Raw genomic sequence first — 18,076 nt, forward strand, 5'->3', positions numbered from 1 at the left:
CACCTGATGAAAAAGCAACAAAGTTAGAGCTCTGTGTTTAGTTTTCTGTTAGGTACGAAGTCTTCCCGCCTAACCCAGATGACTTCTTCACTATTGCTTTCCAGACCACCATTGATTCCAGACAAAGCAGCTTGCTTCCTCAGCTGAGTCATCCTGGAAGCATGTGTATCCATGGCAGGCCGCAGCTTATCCCCCCGACATGACTGACTGCTTGTGATTGAAGCTGCCTGCAACCGCTCCTGGAGTTCCTTGTCAACCACAGCACCTTTCACAGCCTCACAGTAGTCATCATCATCACTGAGGATATCCGTTTCTTTGATGTCTTCCTGCTCCTCATACTGAGCAAGGTCAAACTGTTCCTCTACCCAGCGGTCAGTGTCCCCACTGGTTGCAGGCTGCTGAGACTCTTTTTCTGGGCTGCTTGTGAAGACGGCATCCGAGTCAATGGTAAACCTGTTTCGGGCCAGCCGCCGCCGCCTCCTCCCAAGAGACTTGCTTGGGGCTGACACTGTGCACACACAAAAATAAAACCCCACACGCTTTACACAAAGTCAAATCTCACTCTAAAACTAATCTTCCAAGTGCCCTTTCCTAACATCATTAGGCACCAAATAAGATTTCCAAGAATGGCTCACTCACTTTACACCAATCTGATAGATAAGTGCTTTACTCAACTTCTCACATGGGTCTTTCTGCCAGCTGTGGTAGAGAAGTTTCTGCTATTCAGATCCATAAGCTGGGATAACGTGCCTTGATTACTGTTCCTCCTAAGTGGTAGGCAGGCAGCCAGCATGAAAAATCATCAGTACAGCTCAACTTCTCACTAGCAGTGCCCTGTTGTCAACAGACAGCAAAAACCAAAGTGAACTATTCCTAGAACTAAACAGGATACATTGGTTTGTCTCAGAGGTAGGGCTGCAATATCATTTCAAGCAGCTAGACTGAGATAGACAAAACTGCCTGTCCTCTATGTAAGGGCAGTACTCTATCAATACTTACTACTTCCTTTACAATACTGTGTCAAAAGTTCCATTTTCAGCATCAGTCTTATCTACTAGTTTTAGGTTCACCTAGCAAATCCACATCTTCCAAACTGCAACATCTTCTCAATGGCTTGTTGGACAAAGCAGTGGATAAATCCTGCAGATACTTCAGTGCTAGGCAGGCATCACAGCTCTGCATAGAAACTGAAAAAGTTTGTCAGCTCACTAATGGTACTTCTAATAAACATCAAACTGAGGTGCCTTTGAGAACATATCTTAATATCTCTGAACCTGAAAACATGCATTGAGTAGCTCAGCATTTAGCATTCAATTTGAACAGTGAGAAAGACCTATGCAGTATATTTTTACTTCAGCACATCCAGTGTGCAAATGAAGGTTCTGACATTTGAGGCCACTTAAGCTGACTGAAGCACTGTGGTATAAGTAATATACATTTGGCCTTTGAGTCTGCATGCTTATATATTTTTTAAAAGATGTCCCTGAGGCAGATGACTAGAATCAGCTCTCAGTGAGAAGCCATGCTGTGAATGCTTTAAATCTGACCTGCCTTTTACAGAAGAGGAACAGAAAGCCTGGTTGTCTGGATTACTGGATCTAACAAGCAGAACAAACAAAGACTGCTTTCCCCTGTGATTTTCCGATTGTTTTGCCTGAAGGCAACTGAAAAGAAAAAGTCCACATTTTAGGACAGACGGTTTAAACTGCACATATGCCCTCCCAATCTTAGAGGGGAAAAGCAAATGCCAATAGGGATGAAGGGTTGATGAAGGGGCATACAAAGGAGCAGTCATCATTTCAAAGTGAGCTAATAAAAAACAAAAATACCTTTGGAGCTGATGAGTTTAAGACTACTGGTAGCTCAGACACACTGTACATGCTTTAGCTTGAAAAATACAAAGCAGACACCTGCTCTGTTCAACTGTATCCACTTAGCAGGCTAATATATACAGTTGACTGGCAATGAAAGGAGCCTTGCTTGTTCTCCCTGTGTCAGGATGGTTGCTCTGATGTTAAGCCCAAGTGGAGAAAGTTGACAGTGGCCATTTTTTAGGCTCTCAAGGATGTGAAAGAAGGAGAAGGAACTTTTACATAAGCAGAAAAGGAAGAAAAGAAAAACTAGTCTGCTGAAAACAACAACTCAAATGTGTCCTACAATGGTGCAGGAGTTACTGGGGTCTTGAAAGTCTGTATCCCTACAGTACCTGCCCTGTTCATGGCTGGCCTTGCACCTTTTAGAGCACACAATCTTTTTCCTCCAAAAGGAACATATTGCTGAGATGAGGGCAAACTTTCAGTTTTAAGGAGCTGCCTTCTGTGTTTATCACGCAGAATTGAGTGCACGGCCTTCAGAAAATCCTTTCTGTGTTCTGGAGAACTGAAAACAGATAAGAATGTAAGTTAGGACACAAGGTCATAACAGATGTTACTGTCTGCAACTCTGCTGTAGTGTAAGGCAGTCAACAACAGTACTATAATTGCAGAAAACATGCATTACTCAGGAGCCAGTATACTATTTATAGAGAGCATAGAGCACAACACCACTTTGAAATACACTTCCAAGGAAACAAACGATTCGGCAAAAACAGAAGTACTGTCTACCTCTCCAGTCTTCCATTTTTTTCAATACCAGCCATTCACTTAGGTCAGCTATTGATGGTTATCTGGCAAACCTATAATAGCTAACAAAATTTCACAAGCTGCATGCTTGTATTAGACAGCATGTGCAGAAATTATGCAAACTTCAAGTAGGCCAAAGAGCGAAAATCTTTGGCATCAGCACCACAGCGAGCCTTGCAAACAAAGTTCTGAAAGGAGCTTTAACTCTTTTCAGTATACTAAGGCAACCAGCATATTGGTACTGCAATTAGGACTGGGAAGATAGCCAACATTAGTTTTTTTTCCATGGGGCAATATCATTATTTAAGCATTGATACTAGACTAACAGTGCGAGGCAGAACTTGCCAGCATGGAATGCATTGCCCAAACTGGACATATAGCAGCTGGCCAACATGCTGATTGGGCATACTGGATTAGAGCTGGGTGCAAATCCAGAAGGGTAAAAAACACAATGAAATAGTATTCCTACAAAGGTGTGAAACTGGCTGAAAATACAGGGGTTTTTTTATTCTTTTTTAATATAATAAGGAACTTTTGCTGGCAGTGGTAGGATTTCAGATCTCAAATTCTGTTCTCAACTTGCCTGTCCTTTTAAGGCACACTGGGATCTAGATAAAAATCCAGCAACACAAGACAGTCTGGAGGCACGCTCACCTACAGCAGAGGTGAAATGTTCTCTCTGGTCTACCTTCAGATTCAGATTTAACATGGACAATTTCACAAACAGAATTGGTCTCTGCATCTGGAAAGCAAAGCAAAGAGAAAAATATTTTAAATAACAGGTTTTCATCCAAGTAGCCAGTTGTAAACCTCCATTATACCGAGTATACTCCATACTTTGGAAAAAAAACAGACTGAGTAGACTTAGAGTAGTCTGTCTCACAGCCTCTCTCTACCATGTGCCCATCTTCTAGGATCTGTGAGGACTCTTACACAGTCACATGCACTGAATGCGTGCTTGTACATACCAAAAAATACAATTTAAGATATTGAAGCCAAAGACATTCCATTCCCCTCTACAGCCATCTGGGATTCAAACTACCATTTTTATTATGCTGTTTGGTGAGATATTAAGAGGACTCAAAATAGCAGATTCAAAGGTGATTTGATCCAAGCACTCACCACACACATTTCTAGTTAGAGAGACAGCTGCACAAGTTGCCAATACAGCTTGGTCATGACTGTGTTATTCCCACTTCACAGAAAAACCAAAAGGCTTGTCTACCCTGCTTCTGCTGCATGCCGGGGAACACCACTGAGAAACTTGTCCTCAGCTCTTATCAAAACCCAGAAATTAGGCAATGTAGCCTCCTCAGAATGGCCGTAAGCATACTTGAGACAGTGCACTTGAGAGCAGCTTTGAAGATGTGCTCAGAGCCATGCTAAACCAGCTAAACAGACTTCGGTGAACCCTGATGTACAAGCAGGTGGGTCGTGCTTCTTTTGGTGATCCTCGGCTCACCACAGAGGCACCATAGACATGCCCCGAGAGGCTCACCCAAGGTGACAACAGGTCTGTGGTACAGCAAGCAACTGATGATGGGATGCCCAAGTCCCAGGCTAGCATCACCCCCAGTGGGTTTCTCCTTCCTCTAAGAAAGGAAGCCAATAGGTCTTTGTACACCACTAATGAAATGGAGAGATAACGATGAGACAGTTCATGGTATACAAGGTTGTCCTTGGGGTAAATACTTATGACACAGAGCGGTCTAAAACGGAAGGCTATTGAAAGAGTGAGCTTCATTTAAAGACATTCTAGACCATTTCCAAGGCAATTATCATACAATGAGGTTTGCCAGGTCTATGAACTATGTATGCCATCTTCACATTGTATGTAGCCCTGCAGCTGCAGTCTTTCACTGACCTTATCTGGGTAGACAGACTCCCTCACTGAGGAATAGATACCTAGTCACAAAGTAACACTGGAAGAGTAGTTACAAAGAGGACATCAATTTTCCCATCCTACTGTATTACTGGAAAGAAAAAAAAGGGGATGGGTTCCTCACATTTTAGACTACTATTTAGAACAGGAGGGAGATGAAGAAAATAATCTATTTTTAGATCACCACAATTTTTATATACATTTCGTATCAAGTTTCCACAAAAAAAATTCAACTCACTGTACTACCTAGCAACTACAATTAATGATGTGGAAAACCCAAGCCTAGGAATAAATCCCAATCCTCACAAGACAAGGAGGGGAGGAGCACTCTGAAGCAAACCTACTTAAAACCAGGCAGCCAGGCTTAGAGGTGAGCAACTGCATGGCTTTGCAAGTGAACCCTGATTGACTGAAGAATAGCCAGGCCAACACCAGTTGCATTCAAAGCACCCCTCAACTAAACAGATGTTAAGGATATGGGGCCTGGGAAGTGAGGATCCTGAAATCTTTTACCAAAGATGAGAATGCAGCACGTATACACACAAATATTGGTCTGTAACCACCAAGATGGACATTTTGATATTAATATATTTACAGTGTTACCTGCACTTGCCAGTGCTCGAACCTGCAGAGCTTCTAAGGGTATCATGTGACGAAAACGAAATGGGTCCCAATCTTCATAAATTGAAGCCCTGTGTGATCCTCCCTGGATGAATTTTAAAAGGCAGTCAGAAAACAGTTTGCAGATTCACCCACACCCACCCCCCAGCCCCCGCATGGTGGGAATGGCTCTGTTGCTCAGGAGTAACTCCAAGTTTTCATTTCACTCTGATGTTTTAGCCATAAACACTACACTAAAGTGCCTATAAATAAGTTTCATTAATGGCAGGTCACAGTGCCAGGCAAATGTTGCCATGACAATGACCAATTCTTCCTACCACTTCAAAGGCACTGAATACTAATATGAAGTCATGTTCTCTTTTGTAGCTCATCTATCTCCATTAAGAAGACTGACCTGAGCAGAAGGATGCAAGCCAAATCCTTGAATAAGAGACACGCTTGCTCACTCTGCCCTCTTTCCAACTTATTGCAGTCAATTAAAAAAAAAAAGTAGCATTTAAAGTTATATTGTCGCTTACATCATATTTGGGAATCGACATTGGTACTTGCTCCACATGCACCTGAATTGCTCAAACACTATACTCTGACCCAAATTCAGCAAAGCACTTGCTTAAATTTAAACAAACATAAGCCAAAAGCCAGAACTGAAGGCAGCATACCTTCTAGTCGCTGGATATTCCTAATGTAGGAAAGCCACAAAAAGACAACAGACGCCTCACTGTTCGTGACTTCGTGAAGTCACATTCCAGTTTGAGGTGGGAAACACGGGTTTGGGCACACACAAGAATTATACTATAGCTAAATGTCAGAGGAAAAATCTTTGTCTAAAATCCACAACTACCTATATTTGTAGTAGTCAGTGCAGCAACAAAACTTACAAGTTTCTTCTTCTGCTTGGAACCGTCCTTGTATACAAGTACCACAGCAGTTTTGAAAACTGAAGATTAACAAACACAAAGTTATAGTCAGTAATGGTTTGCCCCCCTGAAAAACCCAAGCACATACAGAAGGGGGACACACAATTAGCCTATAACAAAAGTCATGAAAATTTGTATATGCCTCCTGTTCAGTCAAGAGCAGAGGGAGAGCAATGCAAAAGGATAATTATGTAAAACCATGTATCCTTATACATTACCCTAAAGACCAGCTCACTAAACAGTGTTTTTCTGTGCAGGTTCAACATGCATAGTACATAAATGTTTATTCAGAGTGCCATATTTGCTAATTATAGGATTTTATTAAAAATAGGTTATAAAACAAAAATCTTATCTAGCTAAGCTAACTCAGGGAAGCCATTTCAACCTTCCCAGCCTGATGCAGGTTCTAGGACGTAATTCACAGGGATGACATCATATTTAAATCAGACCAGTGTCCCACTTGGACCCCTGATGGTTATGACAGCAGCCTATGCCAGCTATTTAATAGAGGAGTCAATACACAGTTTAATCTCAAATCACTGTTCTTTCATTTCAACACATGAATATGTTGACATTTTGTTTAAACAAGTGAGGCAAAATAACATAATAGGCCGTTTTGGGGGGTTTTATGAGGAAATTATTTATTTAGAATAAAAATACTTCCATTTTCTGAGGTTTAATGAAGTGGATGTAAAGCTCTTTGGAATTAAAGTTACTCCATGTTTCTGATACCAATCAAATTGACATGCATTATCTGCTTTCAGCTTCAGGGCACCTCCTGTCATTCTCCAGACTGTGGCAACATAACCAGTTTATACACAGCAGGGTGAAAGGCTCTGACAGCCACTGATGGCTCCTTTGACATCTTGGTAGTAGTAGTGACATGGAAGGCGCTTCCTCAGTGGGAGTTGGTAGGTATTTTATTTGGAAGCTGAATGACTACGATTGAAAAGAAAAATAAGAACCACTGGCTTTCCTAGTGATCTGAATGTTTGCTGATGGATTGGCATGTATATGCATGTATGTTGGTAGATGAATTTGAGTACATTTAAAAAGCCCCAAACACTCATATACTCAGGTTTAATCAGGTTTAAAAGCAAGAAATGCATAACTATAGCTAAAAACTATCCCCACGGGACTGCACCTTAATGTGGTGAGAAGGTCTGGATGTTTCAATGACCCTGCAAGCTGTAGTGGTAGTAATTTTAACACCTACTAAGGCAAACTGGACCAGTCACAAAGCAGTCCATAGGTCCCACAAGCTAAGGGTTAAACAAGACGCTACAACCCCTCCACCCCCTCCCATGCTCAACACAAGAAGAGTTGGGTAACATGCAGGTAAAAAAAAGCATGATGAGATCTGACGTGCAATCCACACAATCATGCATCTTGACATACCACACATTGGGGTAAATTTAAAGTCACAATTTAAAATCACTGGTCAGGAAGCTTCAATTTAATTGTTTTCTACAAAAAGTGCATTTCTGTTGTTTGATATCCTTTATTGATTTCAGTTCTTGAAACTATGTACTTTTAGAGGAAGGTAAGGGCTTGACTGTGTGTACACAAATTTGCAGAGACACACTAGGGCTGTTATTTCCCACCTCCATATACTGCCGTTAACAAGGATGTTATCTCTGGAGATAAACTCTCCCTATGCCTGAAGAAGGGCATTTGTGCCTGAACATTTGTAACGAACAATTTTTCCAACTATTTAGTTGGTATAATAAAAGGTATCATGTTTATCCAAAGACACTTGCCTGTCTATGATCTCTGGAAACAACTCGACAGTTTGAGAACTGAAACTAAGCATCACAGATACTTAATGGGACCTTCTAGACTGAGCGCTAAGTCCCATTGAGTTGAGTGGTTTTCTTTAATCTTTACTAATCTACAGAGCAGCCTCTGGGAACCCCATAAAATTGGGCCCTTAATATAGCCCATAGTCTGTTGTGACCTATTTATAAAACTTCTAAAAGGTTACATGAATATATTGTCTCAAATAATACATAATTAGAAGTTATAATCCCTATTCCACAATGATATCTTTAAGCTTTAACATATCTTAAATTAAAATTACCTTTATATAATTTTTTTAAAGAGCATCTTAAAAAAATTAAAATATGATTAAATTTAAAAAAAGTCTGATTTAAGTAAAAAAACCTGTTTGTATTTTAAATTATTGATTTTTATCCACTCTGCATGACAGGAGGCATGACTGTGAGATCGCACATCAGACCCTGTCATCAGACTTACTGGTGTAGTCGGAGCCCATGATCCTGGAAAAGTAGCAAGCTCCCTCATCTGGGAGGACCCTCCACTGCTGGGGCTCCCAGCCTCAGAGACGCATGATGCACTCCTTTAGCTGGCAGCCCCGATTAGCTCCCAGCCACAGGGGCACCCTGGCCACACATTCAGTTAATGGCATGAAAGGAACCAGCCACAAAATTATTACATATTTTGTTGAATAAATTCTGGGCTTATTCTTCCTTTTATCATGCCATTAGTTGGCTGAACATGTGGCCAGATGAGAGTTTAAAATGTGATTAACAGGTTAATCACATCTTATGTGTAAAATGTGGCAGGGACCCCTCTAACAACCAAATTTAGAAACATAAGGTGACTAACTCCAGCAAAAAGTGCCCGACCTATACAGAGGTTAGGCGAGCCAGGTCAAACTAACGTGATGCCTCTTTTGATCATCTGCTGTGCTTGATGCGGGGGCATGCCGAACTTAAAGCACTGTTTTGTTTTATTTTTTTCATGTCTGCAAGCAGCCTAAAAGATCAGAACTGCCCTTTTAACTTAAAGGGTAAGTCATCACACATTTTAATTTTTCAAGTCCTAGCTGATGTAGCAGGAATACAATTACTTAAGAACATTTGTCACAGATATTGGGCACCTCTGCTAAAGGCAAAGTCTGCAGGTCTTGTGTATTTGAAATAAATCACCATATTACTTACCAAATGCTGCTAACTCAGGCTCCTTCTTCCATTTTCCCAGTGATGAAGGAGGGTTAAGCCAGATGACAGTATTATGCAAAAGTAAGTCTCCCATAGAAAGATCTGCAACCTGCCAAGTGTACATATGAAGGTACAATAATGCCACTGTAAAAGGTTCATAGCTCCAGGATGGATCTCTGCTGCAAAGAAGGCTGTGCTAGCTAAGTTACCTGCTGAGAGGGTAGCTAGCTTGGGCTGAGCTCTGGGCTTCTGTGGATGGGCTGCTACTAGTACGCAAGCTTAGCCTGGTACCTCCACCCTTCAGAGCTGTCATCTCTGTGACTGCAGTGCAGTCATTTATTTGAGTTCCATCCCAAAAAAAGCAGTAGGCCTTTACAATGAGATGCAAAAGCAGGTGGCTGCTGGTTTTATGCTAACGGACTGTGCTAACAATTAACATGGCTTGCAGTGTTATCTAGACAAATATGCATGCAAATCCCTAATTTTTCTGCATAATGTTAACTGGCCCCTGAAGTTCAGTGAAAAGGCTTGGTTTCACAGTGTAGAAGCCAAGAACCTTGGCAGTCGCTCATGGTCCACACTTCCTTACCCATCCCTCCTCATTTCAGTTTATTGTTATTCGGTCTGAATATATTTAGAGATTAATAAAAAGAAAGAATTAGATTGTACTACTAACTAAAGACAGACATAGTCCTTCCCCTATATCATTTTGCATTAAGCAAACTGGCAAATCCCTCATTATTCTAAGTCCTATTCCTGAGGGAAGGCTAATAATGGTGCTAATTGCTAGTGCAAGTATGTTTGGAGAAAGAGAGAGCAAGCACGCATGAGAGAGAGACCTTCTACCCCAGTGCTTCCCAACCTTTTTTATACTGAGGACCAGCATGGGAGGGCTGCCTCCCTCCCGGGGCTGCCCTGCTGCCCAGTTTAACCCTGCATGTGACTGCCGGTGGTGGAAGTCACTCGCCTGGGCGGACGTACAGGGGTCCGAGCAGGGGGCTCATGCCGTGACCCAGCAGTCAACCAGGCTGTAGCCCGGTGGTTGGGAACCTCTGCTCTACCCCCACACCCAAAAACATTTTACTCTGAATTTTAGTCTCTGAAGACTAAATGTCAGAAACATCAGCTCTCTCCCTTACCCAAATTGAGAAATCTATTTCCACCTTTCCCCCTGCCTTTTAACACAAAATAATGGCTTTGCAAAAAGCATCAGGTGGACGCCTCTGGAAAATTGTAAGTCCTTCAATTCACCATGGAACAGAAAGCAGCATGGGTGACAAGTGCCTGCTTCCTCATGCTGGATCCCCAACGCCCAGCTGGAACTCGGTCTCATTTTTGTTGCATGGTGTATAATCATCAGGGATCATTTCCTCCTCTTTCAAGTTACCACCACAGGCTAACTGCTTTCAAGTCAAATGGTGCAGAGCTCCTGCCACCCAGCTGGCCTCTTCTTTATGTACCTCCAGCTCCCCTTGCATTTGGTCTTCAGTTATCCAAGACCATATATATACCCTGAACATATACAACTGCCCTTCATACCTGCATTCCCCTGCCTCCAAGTTGCTGCTAAAGGCCCCTCCCTTCAAAAGTTTCCTCAAAGCATGATTCCCAACTCCATCCATTCAGATTTTTCCTCTAGCCAACCCCTTCACACCTAATTTTGATGAATTGCTATCGCTTTTCTAGTCACCTCCAAGCTTGCTCCATTCTTTCGTACATGCATCCATCTACCTCACATGGTGAAGTTCCATCTCAGGATTACTAAATTATGTTTTCATGAATAATTACAAATGTTGAGGGGTCCCATTTGAAATGGTCCAATTTTCAGATGGTTACCATCCACAGAGTCAGGCTCCTCTCACCCCCAAAGAGTCCCTAATTGGTTATGAAACACACTGGTCTCCACTGACTATGCTATACATTAAAATACTAATGTATTTTTGTAGTTTAGCTGTGCCATGCTATATATAGACAGTACAAAAAAAGAAAGCATTTAGGATGGTACATGTAACAATACATAGTAATATCACTTTCAAGATAGAATCCTAACAGCCTTGAAACCAAGAATTAAGGCCTTACCTCTTTTTTTTCCCCTGTCTGTTCTGCTATAAGCTGGTCAAACACTGCCCCGTATTCTTCATGGATTTTCTGCATTTCATTAATATGACTGGCAACTTTATTCATTGTTTTTATGGCCACTGGAAGAGGGGGAAAACATGTGGAAAATAACTAGCTGCTTCACAATTCATCACAAGGGTTTGCATTTACATTTTGAAGGGTGAAAGTCTCCAACAGAGTTTAACAGAGTTGCATTGTTCAGCCCCTTACCATCAAGGTGGTAATGTTCTTCACTGTCAGCATCAGTCAAGGAAAACAGTTCTTTCAGCAGAAGAGGATACTTCAGTATCCGCTGGATGGGCTTGATGAGGTATGACTCCAGTGTTGAAGAGTGCTGCCGTCTAGGATTCTGAGCATCCAGAAAAGCCTTGAAAGCAGTGTCTGTCTTAGCTAGAAGAAAAGAAGAACCTTGATTTTCAAAAAGAACAAAAACAAACCCCAACTTGTCAAAATAACTTTTCAAGGTTGTAATGTACGCACGGAAAACAAACACCATTTCATCATATTTACAGCAATATGTACCTTTACTATCAGAGAGAAGTTTTTGGGTAGCCATCTTTCATAGCAATATGCACCTCCTTTATTTAACCATCCTCTCACACTATTTCCATTCTTGTAGCTATTTTAGAGCTGTATGAACCCTGCCAGCCCCTAGCACATTTAATAAAAAGGAGCCACATGAGGCATATGTAAGAATTCACAATCACTAGTGCGGTAGGCAAGTCTGGCCTTGCTAACGATATAAGCAATTTTATTAAAGGAACAGCATTTTGGTGGTTTTATTAAAACTCAAAGTGAAAAAATGAGTGAAAACAAAATTAAAAGCCAGCAAGACAGTACCTCTATAGCACCAACCAGACAAATTACTGTATTTCCTTGCATATCACATGCAGCTTTCCCTCTTAGAAATCAGCCCTCCAAAATAGTAGCATGCATCTTAAGTGGGGAAGCTGGTTTCTGCACAAAAATTGAAGCATAGGGGTACTGTAATAGCTGCTGGGGCTAACCTCTCCCAACCAAGGAGGGAGAGGTGAAGTGCAGTGTTCAGCTTCACAGTTTTAAACCTCTCAGTCTGTGTCAAATTGGCAGTAGCTTTTCCCTGGGTAGCCAAAAGCTGCTAATTCATCAGCACCTACAAGAGGGTTAAAACTGTAACTTTTGCCTGAGCAGCAACTGCCAGTATTCAGCCATGCAGTCAAGATCCCCAGGGGTCCAGAGGCAGCCCTGACTGGAAAAAAATCTTTTTTTCTTCACTCTGTCTTCCCAAAACAAGATGCATATCTTATCTGGTGGCATGTAGTACATAAGAAAATACAATATACTAGCAAGCTGTGTCTGCATTCTATTTTAGACATATTAAGAAGGCTGTATACCTTTGTACAAAACATTTTTCCATCTGTTCTCTATATTAAAAAAAAACAGTCAATGTTTCAAAGAATAGATATTCTAAAAATAGGATGCTGTACAGCATATGTAGCATTGCTTCCAGAAGTTCTGTGTCTTTTTCAGCTAGGTCACAAGACTATATTTATTTATTGGTTAAAACTGCAATAATTGCTATAGGATTCTTATGACAGTTTATGAAAATGCTGCCAGACACTTTACAGGACTTTTTAAAGCCTTTTTCCTGAAACAAAAGGGACTCCAAATCTGATTTCATAATTCAAATGCAAACTTTAAAGTAAAAAAAGCCACAAGAGTAAAACTGACCAAAAACCATACCCTAAGTCCTAATAACTATCAAATGAGATGCTGCTAGCAGCACAGAACATGAATGCAACTGGCAACAAGTTATTCAGTGTCATATTCAGGGTAGTTGCCAGCATTCATTTTCATTGTAAAGAGAGTTACTGATTCAAAAGACCACACACATAATTACTGATTGAATGTCAGAGACAAACGTTTTTTGAATGATAAGAGTATATTTTTTCCAAGCTGTTCTGCTCCTACATCTAAATTTTTAGCCCATCCCCCATCCCAGCCAAAATGATATTACATGAAATTCTGCTCAATCCACTGCTGAATCCACTTCCAAGGGTAAAATAATCTCAGTGCATTATGCCCTCAAACCTATTCCACCAAAATAAGTGTAGCATCTTTTTGGCTATATTGAATGAAAGTGGGTCCAGCAGGGCTCATTTAGCCCTTCTGTTGAAATAGTGGCAAAAATTACCACCATGACACAGGAAGATGCCTTTCACCTTATCCTTCTCGCTTCCTAGATGTTCCCAGCACCTAACCAAGTCTCACTGGGCTTCACTAGGATGACTTCTACAGGACATCACCTTAAGACAAACTTGCACAGGAATTTAGGACCACTACAAACCTTATCACCAAGTGCAAAATATTTTCTAAACATACAGTTTAGTGCTTTTAAGAAACCCAAACCCCATTTCTTCCCCTGCATGGAACAGAGAACAAAACATACAGGCAATGCTAGCTACACTGCTTAAGTGTGGTGATGGAAGGCAATTAGACATGGGCTGATGAGGGTGGCATAGGTCTTTAAGTCTTGTGGTCAGTTTTTCTGCATTGTCAAAATGACCCACCTGGCCATTCAGAAGCCTTTCATTTACGTTGCGAGCCACATACTCCATTTTGAGAGGGAAGAGAAATCTAGCACATCCAGGAAGCTCAGCTACTGCGTGTGTACAAAATATATTCATTTTCACATAATGCAATATATTGTATATCTGCATATGTACCATGCAGCTCTTACCTTTTACTAGTACTTTGGGAACTTTGGTGTGGCTGGCACAGAAGGCACTGTACAGCTTGAAACGGTCAGCGTAGTAAAGAAAGGATCCGCCCAAGGAGAATAATACTTTCTAGAAGTTAGAAGCATAAAAAACCTGAACACAAACCCCTGCATCACTTTTCCTGTGGCAAAACTTATCAACAGCAGGCTTCTAAGAAAGCATAATATTTTCCAGGATATGTTTTAAGGGTATCACATTACTGGTATGTTCTCTGCCACCTACATAAGGTTCTTATCCAGGAGAACTAAACACTGCCGGCAACAGAAACAGTGTCCAAAAATTCCTTACCAGGTAGCAAGGGAGGCAGAGATTAGGACAAACTCTTTCATACCAGCTCTGCATAAAAATCTACCAAAGGAATTGCGAGTTTCCTTTCTAAATCACAAGTGCTGGGTTGCAATAGCAGCTGAAGAACAGCCCCAGCCACTTGCTGCGAAGGGTGAGTGAGGGGTATGCTTTCTGCTCGTGAGTACAAGGGCTGTCCTTGATCGCCTCCACCAGCTCCTGGCAGGGGAGGACAAGCTTTCTGACAGCCACTGTTCCAGGATCAGGTCCCAGTCCTGGTGCAGCAGCAGTCAGAGACCCCCATCATAGTGAGATGGCAGCAGCTCCCACCAGTACTGGCAGTACTCCCGCAGCAGCTTCTTGTGCTCATGCAGCAACAGCACCGTGGTGGCCCTGGCTCTGGCTGGTGCTCCCGCTGGAGTGTGGCAGCAGGGTTCTCCGACAGCTCATCATGGGCAGGCTCTCAGGGGGCCATCTGCAACCCCTCCCTCCCCCTTGGAGTACTGTGGGATGCTGGGCTTCTGGAGAGCCATGCATCGCTACATGTAACTAAACAGGCATTACATGTGGCACTATGAAACACAGCATGACAGATAAGAACCTGTTTCAAACAAGTACTTTTGTGTAGCATTTGGATCGTGTTAGTAGTGCTACAGATGGCTTGCATGCCCACACGCTCACATTTTGGCTGCAGACAGGCATTACAGTTTGTGCTAGGAGAAGCGGGTTTTTGTCAGAAGGAAGCTGGCTCTTCCAAGAAAAAGTGAGAGCACTTCCCACTAGGAAGTTCTCTCTACTGAGAAGTTTTTTCACATCAGCTTGAAAGGTTATGCACTTCTCTTGGGGTCCTGAGGAACCTCAGTATCCCATAGTCCTCTGCTCTCCCTTGCCTCCTCCAAGGGGTAGAGGGGGAAGGAAGGAGAGCACCAGCTTCTGACAGCCCACCCAGCCTGCCCCACAGCTCTGGGCAGACCCTGCTGATCAACACTGCCCACATTGTTCAAGTGGCAGCAACAACGGTGGTGTCTCCAGCCTGCGGAAAGGGTAGGGGACACGTCCCTGCATCTCAACTAGTCCTCAGTGGGCCTTGGATGGGCTGAGCTACCCTGCCTCTCCATCCACTGAACTGAATGTCTATCCATAGCCTGTGTAGCGCTACAAATGTAACAGCTGTTCTTACCCTCAGGAAGCAGGTAGCAGAGTTGAGCCCAGATCTCTTAAGGCCTATTTAGTGCACTATTCCCCAAATCACTTTCCCCTCATACTGTGCACATCTAAGAAGGGGATTACTTCTTCCCCACACACATTTTTCCCTTCTGCAAATATTGTCAAGTTCTGGAAAGGTTTGTCACTACTGTTCAATATTTTTCAATTTTCTTGTAAGTCTTTATTAAGTATCTTGATTTCATAGGTACCATTAATTCCTCAAAGCAAGCAAGTTCTTAGCGAGCAGCATCTACTGGTTTCAGTCTTCTATCTTAGTAGTGAGAAACCTAGGTTTATTTCTCAAATCTTATCTTTAATCTGTTAGGCTCCCTGGCTTCCTTTTATAGGTCCTTTCCCTGCCCCTGATATTTGGAAGCACTTGCTACTCCTGCCAGCTTGCATGTTGTGAGCAATCAAGTACAGAACACAATTTGGAGTTCAAAACCATTTCCACAGTGGCTTCTCTGAACTGGTCCATTAGACTTGTTAACACTGAAGAGTTTATGTAATTCCATTACTGCTGCTAGTTTTTCCTGAGTCCAAGACATGAAAGCTGACAACGAGGTAAGAATAGCGCATCTCCATGCTTTTACAGAATTCCAACAACATGTACAGTAAAATGCAGCATGAGCTGCAGCCATCCTGGGATATTTTCATTTCAAAGAGCCCTAATGTTAACTACCATGAGTACAGCCAGAGTATTTTAGATGGAGCAGTGGAAGCCAACCTTTGTCAGGCACACCACAAATTAGCCCTGCATCCTCCCCAGCTGCCACACCAATTCCCTCCTCCTGCCCAATCTGCTGCTCTGCTTTCTGCTCCCAGCCTCATCTGCTTTCTGCTTCCTGCACCATCTGCTACTGTGCTGCCTGTCCCCTCTCTGATCTGCCATGTACCACACACAGAGGCTGCCCATGCCATTTGTGGCACCCATTCCCCTGATCTAAAGTAGTTTAGATGAGTGAAGAGGGAGATGCTAGTCCACTTGGTTTGACAAAGAATCACAGGACTACTGTTATAGTATTCTACACCACAGTGGGGGAGGAGGGGGAAAGAAAACAGAAAAATATTGTGCCAGAAATAAAAGTTTATGGCACACTAAAGTGCATTTAACTGTCTCAGCCAAAATTTAATACAAATGCTACCTTAAATTGGTCAACTTTTTCAAGCTTCTCCAGGTCTGGCACCAGCCTCACTCCATCTTCAAGAGTCTTCAGGAACTCTACTTGGAATGCTACCATTTCAGTCAAATTCCCAAAGAGCACATCAAGCTAATAAGACAGAAGGGGAATATACTGAAAATCTCATAGTTAAGAAAGCTTTTTAGCTACATTGTAGTATACAGAACTTTAAAAGGTTTCTTAAGTACCATTACAAAAATATGGCCATCATCAGATGCAATGTGAGCATTCTCCCTTAGTCAAGGCCAGATCCTATAACGAATCTGAAACAAATTTGCTCCTCATAGCTTCTTCTTCCTTCACAATTCATACAATACGAATTTATCAAAATCTCAAAAATTAGCATACCTCATCTTGAGTGAGGAAAGTTTCTTTTTGTAAAGGTTTCAGATATCTCTCCATTAGACAGTTTAAGTCCTATCAATAAAAAGAAAACACTTCAGTATTGTTTCTTTCAAGTGCATCTAAAAAACAAGTCCATTAAAATGACAATGATCCTCTCTCTAATACAACTGATAAAGTCCCCATCTTTCATCCGTCAGATGTGAGATACTCTATAAACTCGAAGGCATGAAAAGCAAATCACATTTTTATTCTAGAAAACAACACAAGAGATCCCATGTCAATATTCCTCTATAAACCAACTAGATAAGACTAACGCCATTGTAGAGAACTCTTGAAATTCAGTCTTAAAATATTTGAGGTTTTTCAGGCGTTTTTTTAAAAATCAGTTTATAAACCCAATGATGAAAGAACTTTCCCCTAGTATACAGAGTAGTTACTGTAAAAGTAACCTGCACCCGCCAAAAAACCTCAACCAACCAAAAAATGAACCATTGCATAGAGTTTAAGTTAAAATGTACAAAAAGGCTAATACAACTTTGGAGGGGAAAGGAAAGATGTAGACAACTTACTTTGACATAAGTGCGTTCTGTTTCAAGGAGTTCACAAATCACCTTCCGCAGTTTATCTGCATCTGTTAGTTGTCTCATGGTGGCCAGTTGTGGCCCTGTAAATTCCTGAGGAATAGTGCTCGAGTCAGAAGGATTCATTTCATGTAGACTGCGACAGAATGCAGCAACCTGCTCTGTACTCTTTAAAACAAAATAAATACAATTATTCCTAGTTATTCTGGGATAGAAACTATGGATTTTCAGTGTCTACAAAGTTAGGCAGGAGATTTTCAGTGATTTAAAGTCCATAATTTGGATTTAGGCAACCACAGTCCTTTTGGGTTTTATCTGGGTATAACAGGTACAAAATGGGCCAAGAGGGGATAAGGGGAAGGGACTATGAGAAATACAAGTAGTCTGCAAAATCAGTATTTGGTTGCATCCTGATTCTTTTCTTCTTTTTTTAAACAAAAAAAAACCTATTAAGGTCAGTAAATATGTAATAATTAATGTAAACTTGTCCAATATTTAAGTCTGAATATACAACCATCAGTCACAAGGCTTAGGCATCAGTAGATTGCATGCTTGTTGGGACTGGAGCCATCTTTATGTTCTGCATCTTTTACACTA

The 18,076-nt window shown here is 41.7% G+C and overlaps 1 protein-coding gene across 11 annotated transcripts in view; it reads right to left on the reverse strand.

Annotated features, from left to right (window-relative positions):
- Positions 1 to 18,076, reverse strand: part of TIAM1 (TIAM Rac1 associated GEF 1) — a 270,454-nt gene that overhangs the window by 1,937 nt on the left and 250,441 nt on the right. For 9 of the 11 annotated variants that reach the window (XM_059720678.1, XM_019476350.2, XM_014599181.3 and 6 more), the window contains 12 exons: positions 17,468 to 17,647; positions 16,902 to 16,970; positions 16,518 to 16,643; positions 13,842 to 13,950; positions 11,333 to 11,512; positions 11,084 to 11,202; positions 9,005 to 9,113; positions 6,003 to 6,061; positions 5,107 to 5,209; positions 3,276 to 3,363; positions 2,207 to 2,379; positions 1 to 508 (listed from right to left, as the gene is read on the reverse strand). The exon at positions 1 to 508 is cut by the window's left edge and continues 1,937 nt beyond it. In XM_059720678.1, the coding sequence (XP_059576661.1) occupies positions 24 to 508; positions 2,207 to 2,379; positions 3,276 to 3,363; positions 5,107 to 5,209; positions 6,003 to 6,061; positions 9,005 to 9,113; positions 11,084 to 11,202; positions 11,333 to 11,512; positions 13,842 to 13,950; positions 16,518 to 16,643; positions 16,902 to 16,970; positions 17,468 to 17,647 (1,800 nt within the window). In that variant the 3' untranslated portion in view covers positions 1 to 23. The other 2 variants (XR_009459072.1, XM_059720680.1) reach the window with 2 other exon arrangements.

Source organism: Alligator mississippiensis, chromosome 1, assembly GCF_030867095.1.
Source record: "Alligator mississippiensis isolate rAllMis1 chromosome 1, rAllMis1, whole genome shotgun sequence".
NCBI classification, from domain to species: domain Eukaryota; kingdom Metazoa; phylum Chordata; order Crocodylia; family Alligatoridae; genus Alligator; species Alligator mississippiensis.